At 37.5% G+C, this 26,981-nt stretch overlaps 1 protein-coding gene across 2 annotated transcripts in view; it reads left to right on the top strand.

The window, feature by feature from the left end:
• The window catches only part of TBC1D4 (TBC1 domain family member 4), a 217,043-nt gene that overhangs the window by 161,527 nt on the left and 28,535 nt on the right, over nt 1-26,981 (top strand). Inside the window, exons 9-13 of one of the 2 annotated variants that reach the window (XM_018056506.1) lie at nt 8,064-8,138; nt 10,828-11,054; nt 12,817-12,981; nt 23,267-23,424; nt 25,706-25,915. In XM_018056506.1, the coding sequence (XP_017911995.1) occupies nt 8,064-8,138; nt 10,828-11,054; nt 12,817-12,981; nt 23,267-23,424; nt 25,706-25,915 (835 nt within the window). The remainder of the gene's footprint in view (nt 1-8,063; nt 8,139-10,827; nt 11,055-12,816; nt 12,982-23,266; nt 23,425-25,705; nt 25,916-26,981) is intronic. The other variant, XM_018056507.1, reaches the window with a different exon arrangement.

The following is a 26,981-nucleotide window of genomic DNA, read 5'->3' on the forward strand; positions in this document are numbered from 1 at the left end:
TATTCCCGCCAGAGGGGCAATACTTTAATCATAAGGAAACATCAACAAACCCACTTTGAGATACAGTCTACAAAATAACTACCTGTTATCTTCCAAAGTGTTAAAGGTAGGAAAGTCAACATAGCAGTGCATTGAAACAGTGACTTCTGATGTCTGGTATTCTTATTTTTATTTCTCTGCTAGAACTCAAAATCCTTTATGGGTATTTCTATTAATGATGGAAGTCTTCTAATTTTAACAAAAGCCCTACAGCAATCATGGTCATCTGACAATGCTGTTATTTTATTAGCAGAAAATAGAACCTAGGAAAAAGCCTCTAGAAGATTAAGCAGAAGTGTGTTAATGTAACTTCTCATAAAACTTCCTTATCTCCTTGTCGTCAACATTTATAAATCAGTTAGGTTCTTTGTTTCTCTCTCAGTCCTTCCCTCTCTCCTTTTCTCCCTCTCTCCCATAGTATTGAGTGAGAATTTTAGTAGACTGATCATTTATGGGGTGGTCAGGGTTCTGAATTCAAGATCTTGCCCAAGCGCATTTTGTATTTATGACCTTGGACAAATTATTTACCTTTCTAAACAGTTTTTTCTCCACTTGTGAAATGGGAAAACATTTTCCATCCATTCTGATTAGGGTCCATTGCCGTGAGGATGAAATGTCAGTATGTTAGGAAAATGTCACACTGTGGATATGAGGTGGTACATACAGCAGTGGTAAGCCCTGGAACCTGTCACTGACAAATGACACAAGGATATTATCCTACCAAGTACCTTGGCATTCCGCACAGTACTTACGTGACGCACTTTGAAGTGCCGCTCCATAGCCTTGATCAGCTGTAATGAATTTCCAGCAAGGGCACTGCCAGTCTAATCTGGTCAAGGTGGATACTGTAGCTTTTGTGTCTCAAAGTGCTGCCAAATGCCATAAATTATGTGACCTAACAAGGTCTTACTTGCAACATATGCAGAAGAATGGACTTCTTGGAAAGGCTGGCAGCTAATCATGTTGTTTCAGAGGTTACACATGGAAAATGGGTTTTGCCTACTTCTAAAACTTGTCAGTTTATTTATTTTTTTTCTCTCTGAGTGATATAGTAGAAACTTGACCCTCCAGTCATAGTTTGGCTCATAATTGCTGCTATTTTTAAATGTTGGAATATTTCATTTAATGAACTATAGCTGTTTATGAAATAGGATACATTTGCAAAATGCTTTAAAGCTCAGTTCATAAACAATTAAAAAGTGAGTCCAAAGGAAAAGGCTTGACACATCTATTACTAAATCATAATGTAGTAAAACTGAAAAAGCTATCTATTCAAAAATGAGAGGATGGAGTCTTATATTCTTGTTGTTTGTCTGTTGCTTTTTCTCAAATTGAAGTTTTTCAAAAGAGGAATATTTACTAGTATATTAATTATGATTCTAAAAGAGAACTGTCTATTAATATAAAGTGTGAGTTGGAAAAAAGACCTTATTTTATGTTTTCTTCAGAGTAATAACCATTGTCTTTATTTGTTAAGATGTGTGAGTTAACAAGTGTGGTAGAGTAAATTTTAAAGTAAGTTTATTTTTCTTTGTGTTTAAGAAAAATATATGGATAAAACACTCCTACAAGTAATATGTGTGGCAGTGTTTTTTTAACGATGGAAATGGTTTGATATCCATCTGAATGCTTTCTCTATTGTGAACAAATAGCCTGTTTGAAAGAACGAGGCCGGTTGGCATATAAGTAGCAGCTAAAAAAGTAGCAGAAAGCAACATGGCCCGTTTTTCTTGCCCACAAACTCGAACCCCATAATTTATCAGCCACATTTATAGTTTATCATGTTATAATATAGAACTGAAGAACTGAAAGAGCCTTGATCAAATTCTAGGACATTTACAAAATAACACAGCTAATGTAGGCTAATTGGTTTTATTCGTAATTTTACTTTTCACAAAGCTCTATCTTTAGGAAATAGTATTGAGCTCAAGAGCCTCACTTTAAAGTTGTCTTCCCTGAATTCAAATTGCTGCTCAGTTTTTTAACTGTGTAAATGTTGGCTACTTCAGCTACCAGAGCTTCAGTCTCTTTATCTATAAAGTTGAGCCAAATTAAGTGTCTACTTCATTAGAACTGTTGTGGGGATTAATGAGGTAATGCCTGATAGAATACTTTACATAATACATGGCACATGGTAAGCATTTGGTAATATTAGATGCAGCTATTAGTTTTATGATTGATATAGTTGGTATTGACAGAGCCACCAGAGATAGAAAACTATAATTGATATATATACACACACATATATATATGTGATATATATACACATGAGAATAAGTATTGCTTCTATGAAACAAGAGGGCCACCATAAATACAAAAGAGTCAGTTCTAAGGATAGAACTTTTATAACTTTCTGATAGTGAACATAAAAAGAGAAATTCAATAGAAGGCAATGAAACTAAGTTGAAAAAAAATCTTCCAGAAAGTAAAGCAAAATGAGAAAGAAATGGAAAATAAGAGAACAATGTAAACAGTTAAAGAATCTGTCTGGAGGTCCAAAAGCCAAGGGGTAGGAGTTCCAGAAAGAAAATACATGCAGAAATTTTCATAGAAATCATTGAAAAAATTTCTCAGAGCTAATGGACATGTTTCAAAATTTAATGAAGTGAGGAAATACACAGTAGAAAGACTGAACAAAGCTATGCCAAGGCAATTCATTGTGAAATTTCATAATGCCCAAGGGTAAACTTAGATTCTCCTCCATAGAGAAATAACAGGGTCATAAGGGTCAGGTCACAATGACATTAGACTTCTGTACCAGAAAACACTTAAGCACTGCTAACGTAGCCTGAAGGAATGTTTCCAAGCAGAACTGTATATTCAGCCCAGCTATTAGTGTAGTATGGCATTTACAGACATGTGTTGATAAATTAAAAAAAATACTTCCCAGTCTCCCTTTCTCAGAAAGCACCTGGAATCTATGTTCTGCTAAAATGAAGAAGTAAGCTGAAAAAGCGGAAGACATGGCCCAGGGAAACAGAAATTTCAACAGAAGATAGCATCAGAGGAAATTTCTAGGTTGATAGTGAAGGAGAATACTGGAAACATCTATTTGGCAAACCTGAATTTCTACCAGTCCAGACTGGGACAGGAAGACAGAAGTCTCAAAAATGGTTTGCTCAAAGCAAGAGGAAAAAATGTAATTGACGCATTATGTGATGGATGCCCATAATGTGGTTGTTAGTGCTATTGCCTCAGTTGTGTCTGAATCTCTGTGACCCTATGGACTATAGCTCTTCAGGCTCCTCTGTCTGTGGGATTCTCCAGGCAAGAATACTAGAGTTGTAACCATTCCCTCCTCCAGGGGATCTTTCCGACCCAGGGATTGAACCCACGTCCTTTGCATCTCCTACACTGGCAGCCGAGTTATTTATGACCAGCACCACCTGGGAAGCCCTGACAGTGATAAATAAATGATAAACAAATAAATTAGTAGTAATAAATTAGTGATTACTCAGGTAGTTATGGGGCTTCCCTGGTGGCTCAGATGGTAAAGAATCTTCATGCAATGCAGGAGACCTGGGTTCAGTCCCTGGGTTGGGAAGATCCCCTGGAGAAGGGAATGGCTGCACACTCCAGTATTCTTGCCTGGAGAATTCCATGGATGGAAGAGCCTGGTGGACTACAGTCCATGGCATTGCAAAGAGTCAGACACGACTGAATGACTAACACTTTCACTCGTTTCAGGTGATTTTCTGAAAAACAAATTGTACGAGATGTGAGTTGTATTAATAGTGAAATATATATGACCTCAGGTGCAGACAATATTTACAAGGTCTAAAAATCTAAGAACCAAATATTAGTTTAACTGAAACTTGTGATCTAAGTCTACTGGGAAAAGAAGGGAAGAGAGAATTGTGTATGGTGATGGGTAATGAAGGACTGATGTTGAAGCTGAAACTCTAATATTTTGGCCACCTGATGTGAAGAGCTGAATCATTTGAAAAAACCCTGATGCTGGGAAAGATTGAAGGTGGAAGGAGAAGGGGACTACAGAGGATGAGATGGTTAGATGGCATTACCGACTCAATGGACATGAATTTGGGTAAGCTCTGGGAGTTGGCGATGGACAGGGAGGCCTGGTATGCTGCGGTTCATGCGGTTGCAAAGAGTTGGACATGACTGAGCAACTGAACTGACTGACTGACTGAAGTTAGAATTCTAAAGTCTCATCTTCCAGAGTAGGAGGTCAATAAATAGTGCCTGAAGCTCCAATACTTTGGCCGCCTGATGCGAACATCTAACTCATTGGAAAAAACCCTGATGCTGGGAAAGATTGAAGACAGGAGGAGAAGGGGACGACAGAGGATGAGGTGGTTGGAAGGCACCACCGATTCAATGGTGAGGGACAGGGAAGCCTAGCGTGCTTGGGGGTTGCAAGTCCATGGGGTTGCAAAGAATTGGACACAACTTGATGACTGAACAACAAAAGCATTAAAATGAACAACAGAAGCATTAACATAAATTTAATTTCAAGTGCTCACTTTTGAAGAATGGGATTCAGTGTGTGAGAGACGGATCTGGTGATTGTCGTTTATCGTTACAAGTTTTATAGTACAGTTTGACTTTTTTTTGGCCGTGCTGGGTCTTCGTTGAAGCACATGAGGGCTTCTACAATTGTGGCACGTGGGTTTAGATGCCCCTTGGCATTGTGGATCTTAGTTCCCCAACTGGGTATCAAACTTGTGTCCCTGGCATTGGAAGGTGAATTCTTAACCACTAGACCACCAGGGAAGTCCCTAGTTTGACTTTTGAAACTTTGTGCAGGTATTACTTTGATTAAAAATTAAAGTGAAGCTTAATGCCTTTTCCCTCCCCACCAAATGAAACCCAAGAATGTTTGGAGACACTCTTTAGTGTTGTAGTGCGCTATAAAAATATTGGGTGTTTTTTCATTGTGCAGAGTTACTGTCACACCGACCTGATGTATTTCTAGTTACTCTTTTCAGAACTTTCCCAAGTTATGTAGAACTTCTTAGTCTGTTGTCTCCTAAGACCTTCTATGTGATGTGGTTCCCAACCAGCCTTTCCATCTTCTTTTCTTCAATACTTGGCTTCAGTTTCTTCCTCCGTAAAGTGGGGGAAATAGATGAGATGATCTCTTTGGTTCTTTTCTTAGATCATCTGTGAAATCCATACGAAGGAACTGTGTAAAAAGAAAGTAAAGAACCAATTCACCAATACCGAAGCAGACTTTTATCTAGTCTTCTTGAGAGAAGTGCTTTCCTGAAGTAGTTTTGTTTTATGGAATAATGAATGAAGATAAATCCATACATTTTAGGATGCATTTTCTTTTTTTAACCTGTGCTTATTATCATCCTATAATGTAAGTTATGATCTAGCTTATAGGTAGCTGTATGTAATAAGCCATTTTCTTTATAACTGTTGTGGTTTGTTGTGCTTTACTTTCCACGTGTGTTTACCTGTATGTGACATCACGTTCATGGAACTCTCTCATCTTATATGTGAATAATGTTCAACCTTGTAACCAAAGTCACTTCAGTAGCTTGGTCTGAGTATTTGGTTATCTGATGGCTGATTTAGAAATAATGGAAATAGATGGTGAACAGTTCTATTTACCATGCTGGAACAGCTGTTAATCAGTTCAGTTCAGTTCAGCTCAGTTGCTCAGTCATGTCCAACTCTTTTGCGACCCCATGGATTGCAGCACACCAGTCTTTCCTGTCCATCACCAGCTCCCAGAGCTTACTAAACTCATGTCCATCAAGTCAGTGATGCCATCCAACCATCTCATCCTCTGTTGTCCCCTTCTCCTCCCACCTTCAATCTTTCCCAGCATCAGGGTCTTTGCCAATGAGTCAGTGCTTTGCATCAAGTGGCCAAAGTATTGGAGTTTCAGCTTCAGCATCAGTCCTTCCAATGAACACCCAGGATTGATCTCCTTTAGGATTGATTGGTTGGATCTCCTTGCAGTCCAAGGGATTCTCAAAAGTCTTCTCCAATACCGCAGTTCAAAAGCATCAATTCTTCAGCGCTCAGCATTCTTTATAGTCCAACTCTCACATCCATATGACTACTGGAAAAACCAAAGTTTTGACTAGACGGACCTTTGTTGGCAAAGTAATATCTCTGCTTTTTAATATGCTGTCTAGATTGGTCATAACTTTTCTTCCAAGGAGCAAGCATCTTTTAATTTCCTGGCTGCAGTCACCATCTGCAGTGATTTTGGAGCCCCCCCAAAATAAAGTCTCTCATTGTTTCCCCATCTATTTGCCATGAATTGATGGGACCAGATGCCATGATCTTAGTTGTCTGAATGTTGAGCTTTAAGCCAACTTATTCACTCTCCTTTTTTCACTTTCATCAAGAGGCTCTTTAGTTCTTCCTTGCATTCTGCCATAAGGGTGGTGTCATCTGCATATCTGAGGTTATTGATATTTCTCCCAGCAATCTTGATTCCAGCTTGTGCTTCATCCAGTCCAGCATTTCTCATGATATACTCTGTATGTAAGTTAAATAAGAAAGGTGACAGTATACAGCTTTGTCGAACTCCTTTCCCAATTTGGAACCAGTCTGTTGTTCCATGGCCAGTTCTAACTATTGCTTCTTGACCTGCATACAGATTTCTCAAGAGGCAGGTCAGGTGGTCTGGTATTCCCATCTCTTTTAAGAATTTTCTACAGTTTGTTGTGATCCACACAGTCAAAGGCTTTGGCATGATCAATAAAGAAGAAGTAGATGTTTTTCTGGAACTCTCTTACTTTTTCAATGATCCAGAGGATATTGGCAATTTGATTACTGGTTCCTCTGCCTTTTCTAAATCCAGCTTGAACATCTGGAAGTTCATGGTTCACATACTGTTGAAGCCTGGCTTGGAGAATTTTGAGCATTACTTTGCTAGTGTGTGAGATGAGTGCAATTGTGCAGTAGTTTGAGCATTCTTTGGCATTGCCTTTCTTTGGGATTGAAACGGAAACTGCCCTTTTCCAGTCCTGTGGCCACTGCTGAGTTTTCCAAATTTGCTGGCATATTGAGTGCAGTACTTTCACAGCATCATCTTTTAGAATTTGAAATAGCTCCACTGGAATTCCATCACCTCCACTAGCTTTGTTGATAGTGATGCTTCGACTATCCGCTTGACCTCTCATTCCAGGATGTCTGGCTCTAGGTGAGTGATCACACCATCATGATTATCTGGGTCATGAAGATCTTGTCTATAGTTCTTCTGTGTATTCTTGCCAGCTCTTCTTAATATCTTCTGCTTCTGTTAGGTCCATATCATTTCTGTCCTGTATTGTGCCCATTTTTGCATGAAATGTTCCCCTGGTATCTCTAATTTTCTTGAAGAGATCTCTAGTCTTTTCCATTCTATTGTTTTCCACTATTTCTTTGCATTGATCACTGAGGAAGGCTTTCTTATCTCTCCTTGCTATTCTTTGGAACTCTGAATTCAAATGAGTATTTTTTTTCCTTTTCTGCTTTGCCTTTCACTTCTCTTCTTTTCTCAGCTATTTGTAAGTCTTCCTTAGATAACCATTTTGCCTTTTTGCATTTCTTTTTCTTGGGAATGGTCTTGATCCCTGCCTCCTGTACAGTGTCAGGAACCTCCGTCTATAGTTCTTCAGGCACTCTATCAGATCTAATTCCTTGAATCTATCTGTCACTTCTGTATAATCATAAGGGATTTAATTCAGATCATACCTGAATGTCTAGTGGTTTTCCCTACTGTCTTCAATTTTAGTCTGAATTTGGCAATAAGGAGTTCATGATCTGAGCCACAGTCAGCTCCCAGTTTTGTTTCTGCTGACTGTATAGAGCTTCTCCATCTTTGGCTGCAAAGAATATAATTAATCTGATTTCAGTATTGACCATCTGGTGATGTCCACGTGTAGTCTTCTCTTGTGTTGTTGGAAGAGGGTGTTTGCTATGGGCAGCGCTGCCAACAAATTTGAGTGAACCCCCAAAGGATGGATTTCATACTAACACAAACTGACAGCTGCCTTTTATAATTTTAAAGTAAAAATTCAAACCGTGTGAATGATTTAATTTTACTCTTCACACAGGGAGCTAACAGAATGAGAGGTCGGCTTGGAAGTGTGGACAGCTTTGAACGATCTAACAGTGTTGCTTCAGAGAAGGTACGCAAGTGGAGCTCTCCTTTTTTCTGCTGTTTTAACTTGGCAAAAACAAACACTAATATGGTATTATGCTTGCTTAGTTATTTTATTATGAGTCCTTTATGACTTCTAAAAAATAACTCATGAGCTTTTATTATTTCAAAGAAGATTCTGTATATTAGCTCCTTTCTGTCAACTAAAAAAAGATCTACAACTTGAGAGTTGTGAGTTAAGTTTTAGTTGGGGCAAAATGAGAACTGTAGCCTGGGAGGCAGTATCTCAGATAGCTCTGAGAGACTGCTCCAAAGCAGCAGTGGGGAAAGTCAATATAAGGTTTTCGTGAAGGGGGAGTTCAATACCATAAGCACTTATTTTACAAAAGGGTTTTTGTTAGTCAGGAGGATCTGATGTCACCATGAAGGGATTTAGTGCTTCTCTAGATATGAGGAGATGCAAGGATTGAGATAATAAAATCTGTTCCAAAAACATCCCACTATCTAAAGAACTCTCCCACCAGATTCCCTGGAGCACAGAGTGCCTTATTCCACCCTGGACTCCCTCAGGGGCTGTTGAAGGTCAATAGCTATAGCAGCATGGGGTTCAATCTCCATCTGTTCTCCCCTTCTCCTCCTGCCCCCAATCCCTCCCAGCATGAGGGTCTTTTCCAATGAGTCAGCTCTTCGCATGAGGTGGCCAAAGTATTGGAGTTTCAGCTTTAGCAGTGAATGAACACTGTTTCCAATGAACACCCAGGACTGATCTCCTTTAGGATGGACTGGTTGGATCTCCTTGCAGTCCAAGGGACTCTCAAGAGTCTTCTCCAACACCACAGTACAAAAGCATCAATTCTTCGGCTCTCAGCTTTCTTCACAGTCCAACTCTCACATCCATACATGACCACCGGAAAAACCATTGCCTTGACTAGACGGACCTTTGTTGGCAAAGTAATGTCTCTGCTTTTGAATATGCTATCTGGGTTGGTCATAACTTTCCTTCCAGGGAGTAAGCATCTTTTAATTTCATGGCTGCAATCACCATCTGCAGTGATGTTAAGGCTTAGATATGGTCAATTACATCCTCCAACTCCATTGAAGGCACATGCACGCACACACACACACACAAAAGCTGCTAAATGGTCATACTAGTAGAATACAGATCTTTGACCCACTGGGGTCATACCAGTGATAGGTTGGTTGGGGTTACCTCCAATTTATTAACATGTATGATGTTAAATTCATGGGAATCCCAGGTTACAGCTTTGTATCCATCCCTGTAGATATCAAGGCCATGAATTAGTACCACAAATCCACTGAGTTCCATACCAATCACTCTCTCTAAGGGTAATAACAGGCATAGTTCATAAAGTACCCAGCCTTGTCTCATAATTACTAGACTGATCATTTTTAGTATGATTTAACCATTCCCAACATAGAGGAGCCTTTAAACTTAAATAACCATAGTCTGGTGTTAACCATGAATTTAAGATCATACATCTGAGATGCTGCCTCCTGGGCTGCAGTCCTCATTTTGCCCCAAATAAAACTTAATTCACAACTCTCAAGTTGTACATCTTTTTTTAGTCGACATTTCTATCTATTCAACTGAAGCTTTCTCTTGGTGGGACAGAACACATTATTGGCTGACTGACTCTGTTCTCTCAGGCTTTTGACTGTTTGGAGATAGTATATTTTGGGGAACAGTATTAAACAACTATTGATCCAAAGCCCTAGAAAAAGGAACCATATAATTGCTGTACTTATAGGGCGATCTTTTTAGCCTTTGTTCTCTCCTCATATTACTTCCCCCTCCTCTATGTTTAACCCTTTTAACTGCAACATTAGGCTCTTCTTTATCTCATAGACAATTTTCACTAGGTTTGGTTTCCTGTTTCCTGTAACATGTAACCTGAGGCAGATGCAACCTATTTGTTTTTAATGGAAAAATACTAAAATATTTTCACTAAACTTTTTGTCGGTAGAATTGAGGACAGTTATGAGTCCATGAGCCCTAACCCGTGTTTATCAAGCTACAGATTTCTACAGCGGAGCCTGTTCTGGAGAGTATAAACAGCATACTTGTCTAAATTGAAAGATTTATGTTGCCGACCCATGCAGTATGAGAGGCATTCCGGCAGAGCTCACTTTTCATTCATTTCCTGTTTTTCATATCTTTAAAAATTTTTTTACCTCAGGGACCACGTAGTTAGAAACATCCACTGTGAGGAAAGATACTTAGCAGGCTTTATTTTCCTGACGTCTTTGCCATGAGACTTGGACACTTAAGCATTGTTATATTGTTTGACAGTACAGGAAGCGTGCAACAGAGATGTCACGGAAATCAGTAGATATGTTAATACAGACTCCACCCTCTTTTGGTCAGGGTCTCTTTTCATCTTTCTGGTAACAAGGAGTACAGTAGCTTTGTAGCATTTTACCAGAAGGGGTGACAAGGAAGAATACCTTTTCTTATCATCCCTTTCACTTTCTGGCCTATCTTTAAGGATGCTGTCTTACAGCTGCTTATCAGAAGAAATGGGCTGTGGTGATAGTGATTAGGCTTCAGCATGGATTGAGTAAAAAAAAAAAAAAAACACATAACAGTTTGTCATGACTCAGGAGGCAGAAGAGACACTCTGTCCCTTTTGAGCTGTGTCTGAACAGGTCTGCCATGATCCATGTAGGAAAGAAAGGCCTGACTTTTTGCATTTCAGGACTACTCGCCAGGAGACTCTCCGCCAGGGACCCCGCCAGCATCCCCCCTGTCCTCAGCTTGGCATACGTTCCCTGAAGAGGATTCTGACTCCCCGCAGTTTCGAAGACGGGCCCACACATTCAGCCACCCACCTTCAAGCACGAAGAGGAAGCTGAATTTGCAGGATGGGAAGGCCCATGGGGTTCGCTCCCCTCTTCTGAGGCAGAGCTCCAGCGAACAGTGCAGGTGAGTCCAAACCTCTCTCCAGAAACTGAAACCAGATTCTCCTGTCCCTGTGTTCTGACCACTGTGGAGTCAAGAGTTTTTGTGACTTCCTGCTGTAGCCAGTGTTTAGTTTTCAGGGAGATCAGAAAAGTAAATTAAATTATCAAAACCTTTGTCACTAAGGGAAGGAGGCAAGCTTTAAGGCATCCCCAAAGATCAGGGTTTAAACATTTTGGATGCAAGTATTTTTTTTTCCTAGAAAAAATGCAGAAAACAAGATATCATGCCATTGTTTTATCTGAAAAACCTGCTGACAATACATGTTACTCAGTGTCTCCTATGAAGGCATTCATGAAGCAGCAAATTTGAAAATAACATAGCTGAGCTTCCTGTAAGCTTACAATGAAAAACACAAAGGTTAAAAAGAATCACTCATATTACCTTTATACATGGGGTAAAATTTGGCTGTTATTTAATTTCATAAAAATTATCACCAAATGTGAAAATTGTTAAAAATTTTATCTAGAATAAAATGATGTTTATAAAGAAGAATGCATATGCCGTAATTGACATGAGCATCCATTAGAAATTAACTTACATGATATTTAGGAAATACTTTAACAAATAATTTAGCATTTGATAAGAGATAATAAAATTTGCAATTGTAGAATGATTATACTTCTTATTGTATAGTACAAATCAGAATTTATATCCTAGGACTAATTTTGTTTCTCTTCTTTACCTATGAGTTTGGTTTAGGAAATAGTTTGATGGGGATTCCAGTCAGAGGGAAAAAAATAAAATCAGAACTCTAAGTAAAAAAGAAGATTAATTTTTAAATTAGTTGCTATTAAATTTACCAGCATTTCTTTTAAAAATATAATTGAATTCTCATTGTTTTTTTTAATAATTTCATATTATAAACAAGATATTTAAGATATATAAAAATAGTAGAACTAATTATCCTCAGATTTTTCTTTTATGAAAAAGAACTAAGTATTCATGTATATAGCAAGCATTTTTTATGATCATTTATATTTAACCAAGTCATTAAATATCTTTTTCCAGGAAAAGTTATTTTCAAGAATTTAAATTATTGAAGGACAAATGATGTCTATGTTTTCTTATGTTTTCCACATTTTGTAATGTATATACTCAAAGAATTTCTGTCAATATGAGAAGATGCTATTTATATCATGGTAAACATTTGCTATGAAAAGAATCTTCTAGAAAAAAATCTTTGTAGGTGACTTAAGGATTCAGATAAAACTATGGCTGCACAATTCTACAGGCTGCAAGAAAGAACATGGTCATTAACATTCATTAAGCCAAAGATATTATGATGACTCCCAACAACCAAACATGTTGTTCTTAAATTTTTAGAAGCGTTTATATCTTTAAAATAATTAAGTCTTTGAACTACTGATAATCAGTTTTTCCTTCTGGAGCTTGTTTCCTGTAATTATTTGTGCTTTCCTACTTTTTCCCCTTGAAGGATATTTTACAAGTCAAAATAAACACTTTTTGTCCTAAAATTGTTAAGAGCATTTTAGAGACAAACACATATGCTGAGAAACGCTGCATAGATGAGGAATTCAGTTTGTGAAACAATGAACCAGGTCATCATCATCTAATAGAGAACTGCATGCATATAAATTTTTTCCATATAAATTCAGCCTTGATGACAGTGATAGCAAGAACCTGTGTATATGCTATTTCATAGTGAATGAAGATTGTTCCAGAATATAACTTAAGACGAATTTGCTGTATTTTCTGTACTCAGCATCCTCCCACCAGCTCGGCGCATGCACAAGGAGTGTAATTCTTCCTCCAGTCTTCCAAGTCTTCACACTTCCTTCTCTGCCCCTTCCTTCACTGCCCCCTCTTTCCTGAAAAGCTTTTACCAGAATTCAGGTAGACTATCCCCACAGTATGAGAATGAAATCAGGTGAGATCAGTGTCCTCTGTTTGCAAAGCAACCTTTCTGCAGTGATATACTGATATGTTACTAAAAAGTGGTGAATTGATTTGAGTGACATGAATGCATCTGTGTGTTGTGCCTGTTCTAACCAGTTTCTAATATATTGGTTCCAATTCCAATTAATTTGAAGAAAACCTTTACAAACAAGTGTTTCAAAGTTTTTAGATGACATGATTATCTTACTTTGGGGACTTTATTTTTGTACTCTTTGTGTGTTTCTTTGCCTTGGGCCCCAGAGTCTGAGCTTTATTTTGTTTGGGGCAAGACCTATGCAAATATATACTAAGCAAACCTCCCCAGTCATGTCTCTCTCTTTTTTTATTTTTAGCTTCTCTGGACATATGAAGCCACTTATTTAAACAGCTGTACTAAAGTAATGGATATTATATAGTTTTAAGTATATAGAATATTTCCTAGGTGTTTCACTGGTTTTGCAATGACATAGACTTACTTTTCTGAATCTCAGTGTTAGTCACATAATGGCTACAGGATCATATTGATAACAGCTCTTTCTGACAGCATGAGGGATCTCTTGAATTCTGTAGACGTTCAGTTTTATTTTGTTTTTGTCCCCCAGTATTGAAAATGCATAACCTATTAAATCTTGTTCCTTGCTGTTATAATTACACAAAATTAAGTGTGGTGATTTTTTTTGAGAATTACCATTAGATAATTTTTGAAATGCTGAATTCTTACTGATCTTGCAGATTCTCAGTGGGATATTCTAGCCTTTGGAAAGCAGTGGATTAAGCTAGAAATTCTCAAGGGGTTGTTGTTGGCTTAGAATTTTCTAAGATTCATTTTTATTTTTACATGTAGCTTGAGCCATTCTTTTTTCTTGCTGTATAGTATTCCATTTAATGCATCACAATTTATCATTCTCTTGCTAGTGGATATTTGGGTTGTTTCTATTTTTGGATAATTGATAATTCTTGCAGTCTAGGAGAGGAATACATGCTGTCAACCAGCTTGCGTGCCACTAAAATCTTCTTGGGTGTTCTTTTGGCCTCCTTTCTTTTAGACATAGGGAATTAAAAAAGTTAGTATAATTAGGCAATGTGCATTAACTTGTTAAATTATAATAACCCTTGAATTATCTCTGAATGTCTTTTGTCCATGTATGTCAAGCTCTTTTCATCCCAAGGCAGGCAACTAATATTGGATTAATAAAATTTTGAATATGAACTGTCCTTTGAGTTAGTACAAAATTATGCTGAAATATTGAATTTCTATTGAAGAAAGTTGACAAAGAATTGATTTTAAAAGGTTTTTACAGGCTCAACCTTATGTGAGAAGAAGAAAACCATAACAATTGCATTATGTATATGGAATATGCAATGAATTTAGAGAACTGATAGTTTAGATAATTGAGAACCGATAAAACATTTTACACGATAACATTAAAAATTTCAGTCTACCTCAGCTCTATAGTTCTATCTATATAGCACTTTCAGTGACACCCATTTTCAGGTTCCTGCTGTTATGTTAAGGAGAACATCTAGAGAATTCCTCTTTTCTTACAGAAACAGAACCGTGTCTGAAGGTGACAATTAGGGACAGCCACCAAGAAGGTCAAGGATTAGCTGTGAATAGGTTTTAGAGTAAAAAAGCAGTGACTATAAAAGATTATTATAGTTGTTAATTTCTGCTGAGGTGTATGTATTATTCTTGTGCCAAGCTTACCTTAGCCTACTACACCTCATTCTCATAGGAGCGTATTGAAGTCAGAGGGCAAATATTTAATTTTGCAATGAAAAAAATGTACCTCTTTGTGGTGATCTTATTTTAAATGCTATATTTAGACATATGGAAAACTTTTAAGTTTATAGGGTCATTAAAAACATCCTATCTTCTGAAATTTGTAGTGTTTTCTTGGTTCTGAGGAATTCTAAAAAAATCAGAGTGCACTTTCTGGTATGTTTTTGTTTCCTTTTTGTACAGTGTTTTGTAATTTGACAGCTTAGAATCAATAGGCCAAAAAGACACTTAAAATTTCATTAAAGATTATGCCAGGTGTAAGCATCTGGCTCCATGGATTATCACAGTGAACATCCCACATCACCCCTACTCAGTCAGCACATTTGCTGCCAGCACCCTGGCAGCTCCTCCCATTTCCCCACCCAATCTCTACTCCTCATCCTGACCTCAGGTACCACAGTTCAGTTTTGCCTGGTTTTGGACTTTCTATAAATGGAATGATACAACATAAATTCTTTTATATCTGGCTTTTTTCACTGAGTAATGGTTTATGAGATGTATTCTTTTATGTGTACTTCACTTTATTCATTTGTATTGCTGAATAGTATTTCATTTACTACATCACAATTCATTCCTTTTCCAGTGGACAGGTAGGTTATTTCTACCTATTTTTTGCTTTTTATAGAGTACTCTCCCTGGATAGGGGTTTCCCAGGTGATTCTGTGGTAGAGAGTCCACCTGCAAATGCAGGAGATGCAGGAGACACAGGCTCTATCCCTGGGTTGAAAAGATATCCTGGAGGAGGAAACGGCAACCCACTCCAGTATTTGTGCCTGGAGAATTTAATGGACAGGGGATCCCAGTGGGCTACCATCCATGGGATCACAGAGTGTTGGACACCACTGAGTGGCTGAGCATGCGTGCACGCTCCCTGGATGTTATCCATGTCCACGTTGGTACATACTTGTGCATTGTTAGTAACTATCTACACAGTAGCAAAATTGTTGGACAGACTTCACTCTTAAGAGGTTTATTTCAATTAGTCAGTCACTTTGACATAAATTTACTACAGCCTTGGAGAGAGATTTTTTTTAAAATTAGTATTATAAAATAGCTTCAGATTTATAGGAAAATTGCAAAACTATTATGGAGAACTGCTAAACCTTTATCCATATTCATCCATTTTTGACATTTGCCACATTTGCTTTACCATTCTGTCTGTTTCCATGTATACATGCATACGTATATGCATATATATTTTGTTATTCTAAGCCATTTGTGAGTAGATTGCAGATAACATGTCCCTTTACTCTGAATCCTTCAGTGTGTGTTTGCTAAGAATGAAGATATTCAAGAGTGTGGCTTTAAGCCAGGAATTTCTGAACTCTACATCTCTCATTATCACTGGTTTCAGAGAAAACATCATATGCACACAATTACCATGATAACTGCAACTATTCAAAATAGAAAGGGAGAGGTCCATAAAACTATGGAATATACTTTTCCTTTGAGTAGCCCATATCTTATTAGAGGCACAGTGTGGATCTGTAAATATTTACAGACTTCCTTGGTGGCTCAGACGGTAAAGCGTCTGTCTACAATATGGGAGACCTGGGTTCGATCCCTGGGTTGGGAAGATCCCCTGGAGAAGGAAATGGCAATCCACTCCAGGACTATTGCCTGGAAAATCCCATGGACAGAGGAGCCTGGTAGGCTACAGCCCATGGGGTCCCAAAGAGTGGGACACAACTGAGCGACTTCACTTCAAAGTATAGAGTAGGTTAACACATAGGTTAACAAATACTATTTAAAGAGCATGATCATTTGAAATTTGAAATTCAGATTAGGCATCCTTCTCCAGGACCACTACTTTTAATTATTAAAAACATGTAGATTATTGTTGTTAAGCAGGCTGAGAAAAAGAAGCCAAGATACTTTTAATATCATGGTTTACTTAGAAGTAGGTTCATTTGTACAACAGTGAAATGCTAAAGGAAAGGGAGTACATATATGTTTTGTTTTACCTTACTTCAAGTTAATTCTTAAAAATTTAATATTATTTCATTGTGTAGTAGCTGAAATATAATTATGCATAATCTGATGGTATATTTACATAACATCTGTTTAGCAAATATAATATATCCTTTATAAACAAGCATCTGTTTCCTCCTTATTGTTGCTTCTCAGCTTTTGAGCCTATATTTGAAAAATTTATATTGAAATTCACTGGTCAAATGATAGTCATTTCATCTACTTCTAAAACTTTTCAGTGACAAAATAGGTTTTTGCTGACAAGTACTTTGTGGTGTAGTTTGGTTCTATAGTTTTCTCATATTATCTGATAAAAATAGTGTAATTACTCATGGTACAATATTGAAATTATTTGTACTTTATTGATATCTTATGGGAATGCCTTTTTATCCTAAATCTTGGTTTTGGACATCACTCTCTTTCTGTGCTAATGCCGTTCCTTGTTTTCCTGTGGTACTAGACAAGACACTGCTTCAGAATCAAGGTGATTAGAGGTCTAAATATTTTCATTTACAAGTTTATTAATTCTTCTAACTGATTATTACCATTCACTTAAAAAATCAGTTTTGGCTGTCTTCTCCATGCATGCCATCCTTCCGGTGATGTGAGGGGTATATAGTAGGGGGAAAATGACTCCTGGTGTAATCGAAGATTATGAATGATCATATAAAAGATTGATTGTAACCAAATCCTGTTTCTACTCTATTCCACATTGACATTTCCTTAGGACTCTGCTGTGGCCCTCAGTAGAGATTAATTCAAATTTGAAACTAATGGGAGTAAGTGAATTTGCTAGTTTGGAGGTACATATGTACATTTAAGGAGTTTATTTCAAATCCCAAGTAGATGCAGAAATAAGAATCCTAAAAGAAATCAAATCTGGTTTTCACTGAAAAATATTCCTAGTCTGTTTCTGTTCATCTTAATTGCTGACACATGGGTTACTTTGAGACACTGCTGTGGCCTTCCAGACCTCCCACTGGGCTGGACACAGGAAAACACCTACTTCCTTTTTATGGAAGTCTGACCACATCTGTGATGACATTTCTTCCTCCTGACACACATGCTTTTTGTGGTAAATGTCCAGTATCACTGCTGAATAGCTTAACTGAAAATGATTATTCTTTCCTAGTTTCCATGCTTTGCTCATATCACAAGCCCAGTGGAAAACAGACATTCGTATCTTCCTGTTGGGGTCACTGACATTTAGATTTCTTTCTAATGGGAGTTAAAATCCAGTATAAAAGATTGGGCTAGCATGAGATGTTCAAAGAAAAAAATTATTTGGGGCCACATTGATAAGATAAAAAGTGACTGAGACTTGTAATTGACCTACATTTTTTAATGGTTGCATGTAAGACCATTTCAGTAATATTTCTTATCTACTTCCAAAAGCCTGACGGAAATGTTAAGATTTTCTGTGTCCTTCTAGAAGGTTCTACTATAGGCATGGAAGTAGGTCTGTGTTTTACCTTAGGGGTCATGTGGCCTATTATTTTATATATGGTTATACTGAACCCCAGAAATGTTTAATATCTTGCTTGATATTGTTTATATAACATTGAGTTATAAGAATATGAGTAAGCAAATGAGCTCCCTAGAGATATTTAAAATTCCAATGCAAAGAACTTAATTAAAAAATTTTTTTCATTCAGTCTAGAGTTTAGGAAATAAAATTCTTTGTTCGTGTTCTTTTTTGTTTTACACATTGATGAATCTATCTGATTTGATTCAGCTTAATTGATTTCCACTCGATTAGCTCATTCTGTTTTATTTAATTAGTAAAGATATTCCATAGGATGATAGATGGGTACCCAGTTGAAACCAGGGCTTACATAAGCTATTAGTCCACCTAAAGTAATTATGAATTAAATCGTACTATGGGCCTTGTGGGAAAAACTCTCAAATTGCAATACCGTGTTATTCCACTGCCTTTCTTGAGGCATTTACAAAGAGAAAGCCTTTTCAGATTTCTGTTAAATGGTTTTCTTTTTGTTGTTATTGTTTAGTGGATTAGTTGTGTCTGACTCTTTTGCGACCCCATGGACCTAGCAGGATCCTCTGCCTATGGGATTTCTCAGGCAAGAATACTGGAGTAGGTTGTCATTTCCTTCTCCAATATATGTTGGTATATATATTAATGTGTTTTCTATTTGATCCTCCTATTTAAAAATAAAAAAGTGTTTACATTTTGAAATCCAGTTGTTTCAAAAGAAAACGAAGGGAGACATTTATATAAATGAACACATAATATAGTAATACTCTATAATAATGTAAAATGACATTATTCCATTAAAAAAAAAAGGAAAGAGAAGTGCTGACCTAAAGACTTAATGCTAATTACAGACTGGTTTTTTACCCTAGAAATACAGGGGAACCTGGGAGTTCTAACAGCTTTATTTTTATGAACCAATAGGGCTTTGTCTGAACTAATGCAAAGGGTATTTACCTTGACATAGTAAACTATAGAGCCTAAGTGTCTGGATTCTGGATTGCCTGGGTTTGAATCCTGACTCCCCCACTATATCCCTGAGACTGTTGGCAAATGACTTAGCTTCTTTCAGCCTCAGTTTTCTCACTAAAAATAGGAACTGTAATACCATCTACCCCATAAAGTTGCTGTGAGGTTGAAATGAGTTCATACTTATGAAATGCCTAGAACAGTGCCTGGCGCATGGTATGTCTATTTGTTTTAGCTTTATTATTACTATTAAAAAATACATGTTATTTTGTTCTTAATTTTACTCCAAAGGTGGACATTACCTAGGATTACTTAAAGGAGAAACTGAAGTGAAAACTAATATTGTAGTAAAAAAAAAAAAAAAAGGCAAAAAACAAACACAAATTAAAAATTTCAAACAAAAACTTACCCCCTCAGCCCGGTGAAGTTTCCAAAGTGAGAGAAAGAATTTTTAAAAAATATTTTCTTTTTACTTGTGGTTTTGGTGACATATTTAAGGAGCCTTAATCTAACTCAAAATCTTGAAGATTTACTCATATATTTTCTTCTATGAGTTTCATAATTGTTTTACATTTTTTAATTGAAGGATAATTGCTTTATAGAATTTTTTGGTTTTCTGTCATACATCAATAAGAATCAACCATAGGGAGATTAAGAATTCTGATGCACACGGTTTTGATTCTTAAAATTACTGCCTTAGGAATGTTAGGTTGCTGATTAAATCTGAATCAAAAAGTAAAGTGCCATAAGCTGCACATACGCACTGCCTGTTGAAACCCTTTTCTGGACCCGGACTTCTGGATACACGTTTTTCTTAGTAGATGAAGCATGGAAATTTTTGCCTTATCTTGGCCACCAAACTGCTTTTTCAGGATGTCGTTTTCTAGTACTAAAGGGTCAATGGTCTGTTATATAAGTTTTTCCTTTTCATATAACATTATCTTATATTTTGACGGTTAATTTTTGGCTTATTATTGGCCATTAAATTCCAGACAAATGAGGAAAATGTGTCTTTTTGGCAGTTTGTTTAGATTACAGAATTTTAAGTTTTAGATATTTTGAAATTTTCAAATTTGTAACAGCAAGCTGATATAAGGGTACATTATGCACCAGTTTTATAACCGATTCCCCCAAAATTGTATATTTTACAGACAGTAATTAAAATGACATGGGTTCTTCTCAATTGTACTTTTAGTACTACCCAGACACTTGCTATGTTATTAACACTGAGTTTGAAAAGATCTTTTTAATTCCAGCATTAAAATACAAAAGTTTCAGAATCCCTTTGCTTTGGTTTATTCTAATTTTGTTGTTAGATATACTAAGCGTTAAAAGAAACTACTATTTATTGAACATTTATCCTGTGAGGCATTGAAATTGTTGCTTTTACATAAGTCACTTAGCTTCCTAGGATTAACTTATGAATTGGATACTCTTACGTCAATGTGTTACTATCTGGAAAAAAAGATGCCTTATGTTGTTTATTATGTATTGTCATTGTTAGTACTTACCATTGACACCTTAGTCTGTGCTTTTGGGAAATGAAGCTATTAGGACTTTTTGCCAGAAAAACTTGAAAATCATGACTATCAACAAAAGATTTTAAGAAGGTAGATCTCTTATTTATTCCTGACCTGTCAAGGAATTTATTCCTGACAAGCCAAGCCAACATGAGTTTGATTAAACTCTGGGAGATAGTGAAGACCAGTCCCTGGGGTCACGAAGAACTGAAGACCACCGAGTAACTGAGCAACAGCAGCAATATCAATGTATTCCACAGATATTTGTTGAGTTTGTTGTTCAGTTGCTAAGTTGTGTCCAATTCTTTCGGAGAAGGCAATGGCACCCCACTCCAGTACTCTTGCCTGGAAAATTCCATGGACAGCCTGGTAGGCTGCAGTCCATAGGGTCGTGAAGAGTCGGACACAATTGAGTGACTTCCCTTTCACTTTTCACTTTCATGCATTGGAGAAGGAAATGGCAACGCACTCCAGTGTTCTTGCCTGGAGAATCCCAGGGATGGGGGAATCTGGTGGGCTTCCGTCTATGGGGTCGCACAGAGTCGGACACGACTGACGCAGCTTAGCAGTAGCAGTCCAATTCTTTGTGACCTTGTGGACCATAGCCCTCCAGGCTCCTCTGTCCATGAAATGTACCAGGCAAGAATACAGGAGTGGTTTGCCATTTCCTTCTCCAGGGTTTCTTCCTGCCCCAGAGATCAAACCCACATCTCTTGCATTGGCAGGCGGGTTCTTTACCACTGAGCCACCAGGGAAACCCCTTTTGTTGAGGGCTTACCATTAATTACCAGTTGCTATACTAGGAGCTAGAAATACATCCTTGAGTCGGGCATGTAACACATAACTGCCAAACAGTTATACAAATAGTGTTATACAAATGAAGATACAGGGTACGGTTAAGAATGTTTCTTAGGATATAGCTATTATATATAGAATTAATTATAGTTCTCAAAAGGAAAATATTGAATTAAGGCTTTCCAAAGGGGAAGTAAAGGTGGACATATTCAGTCAGTATTACAGAGTGGTGAACTGTGGACTCATGTTAAAGTTATAACATTATCCAGGATACATAACAAAATGGGCTTGCTCTACTGGGATGTGCATCAAGATCAGCTACTTCCTGAAGTATCATGGTTCAGTATGTCACTTGTTGTCCGTGAAGTAGCTCAAAAGTATGTCTTTTTCCTAACCTTAATTTACCTAATCTAGAAAGACAGATCAAGATTAGAAACAACTGAGTGACCTGATAACTGTTAGTATGGATATGCAAAGTAAATACATATGCGACAGACAAGGGCTGACTGGCTCTTCTGAATTCTGATTGTCTCAGCCTTAGGGAGTTCCTCTGAGTATGTGAGTGAGGTGGTGGCTTTTCTAGCTGAGTTTCATTTCTGCACTGACTACTAACACTGCTTGGTTCCATCAGAAATTTCGCACCTTCACTTGTTGGAATCACCACATGCAAATATTGTTCATCATTCTCTCAGGAAGCTCAGAGACTTTAAAATGTAAAAAAGCAAAATATTCCCACCACCATGAGTGGCAACAGTTATTGCATGGTGTTTCAGCTGCTAACATAATTGGTCTCAAAAGTTAAGTTTGAGTCATAATGACCTTCTTAAAAAAAAAAAATGACCTTTTCCTGCAGATAGCCCCAGCAGAATTTAGAGTACTCTTTTCTAGAAAATAAAATTCTTAGAGCAGACCAGCATTACTGTATGTTCATATTACAAACCATTAAGGTAGAAAGATGTGACATCCCCCAACTGCCTACCTCACCCCTGCCCGGCTAAGAAAGTTACGGCAAGTGATTCTGGGATCAAATAATTTAAGCAAGTTAGGGAATTTCTGTATACTATTTGCCTTTGGTGAGTCACAGTGAATGCCTGCATACTGTGGTCTCTAAGAAGTCCTGCTCTAAAGAAATCTGTTTAGTATTTTAAAATGCAACCTATCCAGTTGATTTGGCCACACTTTTTTCTTTATTATATCACTTAACAGTAATCCCAAGGTTGACTGTCCTGTCTTTGTTCAGGTTATTTTCTATCATGATCCAACTATTGGTGGTTAACACTTTCGAGATGGATTGTAACAGTTAGAGGCAACTAGAAGCTATCTTATCAGTCCGTTCTATAATAGCTATAAGAAAAGCTCTTTATGATCTTTTAACAAAGTATTTACAATGTTTAGAATATACTACTAATTAAAATTCTTTCAGCAAATGATGAGGTCATTAGTTAAGCAGCCTTTGCTCCTATGTATAAGCGCTTCTATTGCTCAGGATAGAACTTGGAGTGGTTGGCTCCTATGGAAAGAGTAGAAACAGGTGAGCTTCTGATAGGTGGGCTGTGCCTGGACTGCACCTGTCCCGGGATGTCGTGGCCTGGGTGGTCCGTGTGCCTCGCGATGCATCGCTCCATGTTGCCTGTGGCTTGTGCTTGCCCCTGGTAGAACTTGTGAATGCCTTGTGCTACCGTTTTGTTATGAAAGATCACGTTACGCAGTTTCCTTTACAAGTTATCTATTTCTGTGTTTTCCACAGTGATGGAGAGGGGAGAAAAAGGACCTCGTCCACCTGCAGCAATGAGTCCCTAAACGCTGGAGGAACCCCTGTCACTCCTCGCCGAGTTTCCTGGCGGCAGCGCATCTTCCTCAGGGTTGCCTCGCCCATGAGCAAATCTCCCTCCGCGATGCAGCAGGGTTCGTTCGCCAGTCACTGACCTCTCACTACTGTCCTAGACTCGGCAGTGGAAGGCGATGCTTTTTGTACAAAGAGAATTAAATGATTACAGTAGAGAAGCAACGTCTTTTTGTTACCTCCGAGCTAGTGGATATCGAGATAGTCATGTATCATTAGAACCTGTTAGACGTACAGTGAATGCTGTTGAATGAAGGAAGGAAGGAATTTCCAAAACCTGTTTGGGGACCTACTTCATCATGCAGAGGGAACTAAGAGTAGTGATAGAAAAGAAGTCAGAGATCTTTTTATTTTTGGAAAAGCAGCATTTTTTACGAGTCACACAAAACAAAGTCACATAGAAACACTGAACGATATAGAAGTGATTGTAGGTACGCTCGGTAGACGTCACCCAGCAGCTCTCTTTCCGTATTAGACTTGTAAGAAATGAAAGCAAAATATACAAGGGGGCAAAGTAAGTGTAACAAAGAACAGAAAGATTTAACGATGATGAGAACACTAAAATAATACTAAAGAGAATTTGAGAGAGAAATGAATAAATAACTTTTTTTTTTGAATAAATAACTTTCACGGGAGATTTTAACATACTCCTCTCTGAAAATTAAGTCTAGAGAAATTAAACATAGATAATATTTGAGAAACACAATTGAACAAGCTTGATCTGATATTTGTATAGAACCTTGTCACCTGTAGAGAAAATTTATTTATTTTCAGCACACATGGAATAGTTGTAAAAATTATTTATGTACTTGGCTGTAAAGATTTTTAAATGAATTCCAGATAATCTTGATTATTCATACTATATTCTCTGATCACACCGCAGAAGGAAAAAAGGAAAGGAGGAAAGGAAGAGGAAGAATTAGAGGATAACTAAAAAATTTCATGTGTTTAGAAACTGAAAACTGTTTTCCTAGAAACTAGAAAATATGATTGGATCCCTATGTGTCAAAATTGAGTGGTATTTAGGGGGCAGTTCTAAAACCAAGAAAGCAAAATTCATATGTACTAGGTTTTAATTTCATACAGTAAGGTTTTTTAAAAAAATTATTAAGGAAGTAAATAATAAGAGTAGTGAAGTGAAGTTGCTCAGTCGTATACAACTCTTTGCGACCCCATGGGCTATAGCCTACCGGGCTCCTCTGTCCATGGGATTTTCCAGGCAAGAGTACTGGAGTGGGCTGCGATTTAGGGAAGAGGTCAATTAATAGAGAAAACAACCGAAGAAAACGACGTTTCTAGAGGCAAAATTAACTCTGCTGGGGTGGTCAGAGAATGTTTTTCAGAAAAAGTTAAGTATTTTATTTAAACTCATTGCTGGGAGAAACATCTTTTGAAAAGAGGGCCCAGAAAAGCGCTAGAGTCATTGCAGAGGACTTTGTGGGTCAGGGAGTCATGAGAAAATCAGCATCGTGAGAGCAGAGAATGGAGGATGGAGACGAGGTTGGAAAGATTGAGGCCAAACTCTAAAGCGATCAATGTGCTATTCCCAGGAGTTTGGACTTTGGCATATATGCAACCACTGAAATGTTTTAAGACACAGAATCATTTTTGTTAATAGGAAAATAAATTGGCAACCGTGCAAAAGATGGCCTGGAATGGAGGGTGAGAATGAACTCTGGAAATTGGGTAATAGTGTTGCAGGGGCTTCCTGGGTGGCTCAGTGATAGAGAATCCACCTGCCAACTCAGGAGACATGGATTCAGTCCTTGGGTCAGGAAGATCCCCTGGAGAAGGGAACAGCAACCAACTCTGGTATTCTTGCCTGGAAAATCTCATGGATAGAGGAGCCTGGAGGGCTATAGTCCGTGAGGTTGCAAAGAGTGGGACATGACTGAGTCCCTTGTTTCAGGAGTGAGCAGAGAGTTCTGAGCCAGGCTGTGCCCAGAGTCACTCAGTTGTTTTTTGTTTTGTTTTGTTTTGCACACTCAGAGAATATACATAGATGTTGTCAATTGCAGAAGTGTTGAACCCTGGGAAAGGCCAGGTCATTTTGGAGCACCTATCTTATAGGTCATTTTGTGCGGAAAGAAGAAGTAGTGACATCATGCATGCTTTCATTTCAGCAGAGGGAAATCTGAAAGGGGAATTCAGTCTAGTGAATTGACTCAAATCATTAGTTCCAGAAACGGAGAGTTTGGAGGGGGGGGGTGGGGCGGGGGGGCGGGCAGCTTTGTGTACGGCTTTAAAGGCGGAACACAGAAGGAGAGAGTGTCGAGTCCAGAGAGGACTTGTGTGGTCTGGGTTACGACTTTGGAATGCCTCTCACTGTTTTCTTCTCTGCAGATGGCCTGGACCGGAGTGAGCTGCTGCCACTGTCCCCTCTTGCTCCAACCATGGAGGAGGAACCGCTGATGATATTCATGTCTGATGAAGATGACCCAGAAAAGGGTGAAGAGAGAAATAAGTCGGAGGAACTGAGGTGTTTGTGGAGAAAAGCTATACACCAGCAGATCCTGTTGCTTCGAATGGAAAAAGAAAACCAGAAACTTGAAGGTTAGCTATTCAAACGGGGCCAAAGGGCATGATATGATACTGTAATTTAAAGGTGTAGTTTGTTAATACTCTCCCCCACACTCATTCTCAATCTGTATACACACTTTTACTAGAATAGCTACTGATGAAGATTGTTTCTTTCTAGTTCGTGAGGTGGTCATGACAGGGGAAAGGTTAGCCTAAGAAATCTGTATTTCTGTTTGATAGATTTAAAACATCAGATGCCTTTTGAGTATATTTGGGTGATAGAGTAATAGAAGGTAATAGAATGTATATAATATGAAGTCAGTGGCTTTAATATGACTAAAGTTTAACATCTTTGTGTATAATTTAAAAAAAGACTTAAACATGAAAAAGTAAATTCTCTTCAAGCTTCAGGTCAACTGTATTCATAATATGAGAAATATTCCTATTTCAAATAAATTATATTGTATCCAATTCAACTAATTATCTCTTGACAAATCAAAAGTGCTATGTTTTGTTACTGTTTTATGAATTTTCTATTTAAAAATCATATTGAAGTCATTAAAATTTTAATTGGACAGTTTATAGCAGCTATTGTACTATTCATAGTGCTTGACTATTAAATTTATGAATACCAAATGCATTAGAATGTGTTTTCCAGACTCTGAAATAATGATGACATTTACCCTAGTGCTGATAGAATCACACACAGGGAGATGTGTAGACAGTACCAAAATCTGAAAAATGTCTTAAAGCCCTTATCTTGGGCAAATCACTTAATTTAAAGGGCCTTTTTTTCACATTTATAAAATGAATGGTTTAGCTTATGTAGGCCTTTGACTTTTAAGATTAATGGAAAATTATAATCTAGGTTTTTTGCTGACTTGCTTTTCTTATGTTGTCTTTCAATGAAGCTTCTTTTAGTATAGGCAGGTATTCCCATTTCTGTGTTCAGCATCTAAAGATTCCTCTTACTATATCTATTGTTCCACTAAATCTTTTACTTTTTAGTTTGCTAGGGCACAATTTATTTTTGCTTAACACTATATTCTTAGCAGAACGAAAAGTTTATAAGACTTTTATATATCTTTAGGAAACAAAT

Source organism: Capra hircus, chromosome 12, assembly GCF_001704415.2.
Source record: "Capra hircus breed San Clemente chromosome 12, ASM170441v1, whole genome shotgun sequence".
Taxonomy (NCBI): domain Eukaryota; kingdom Metazoa; phylum Chordata; class Mammalia; order Artiodactyla; family Bovidae; genus Capra; species Capra hircus.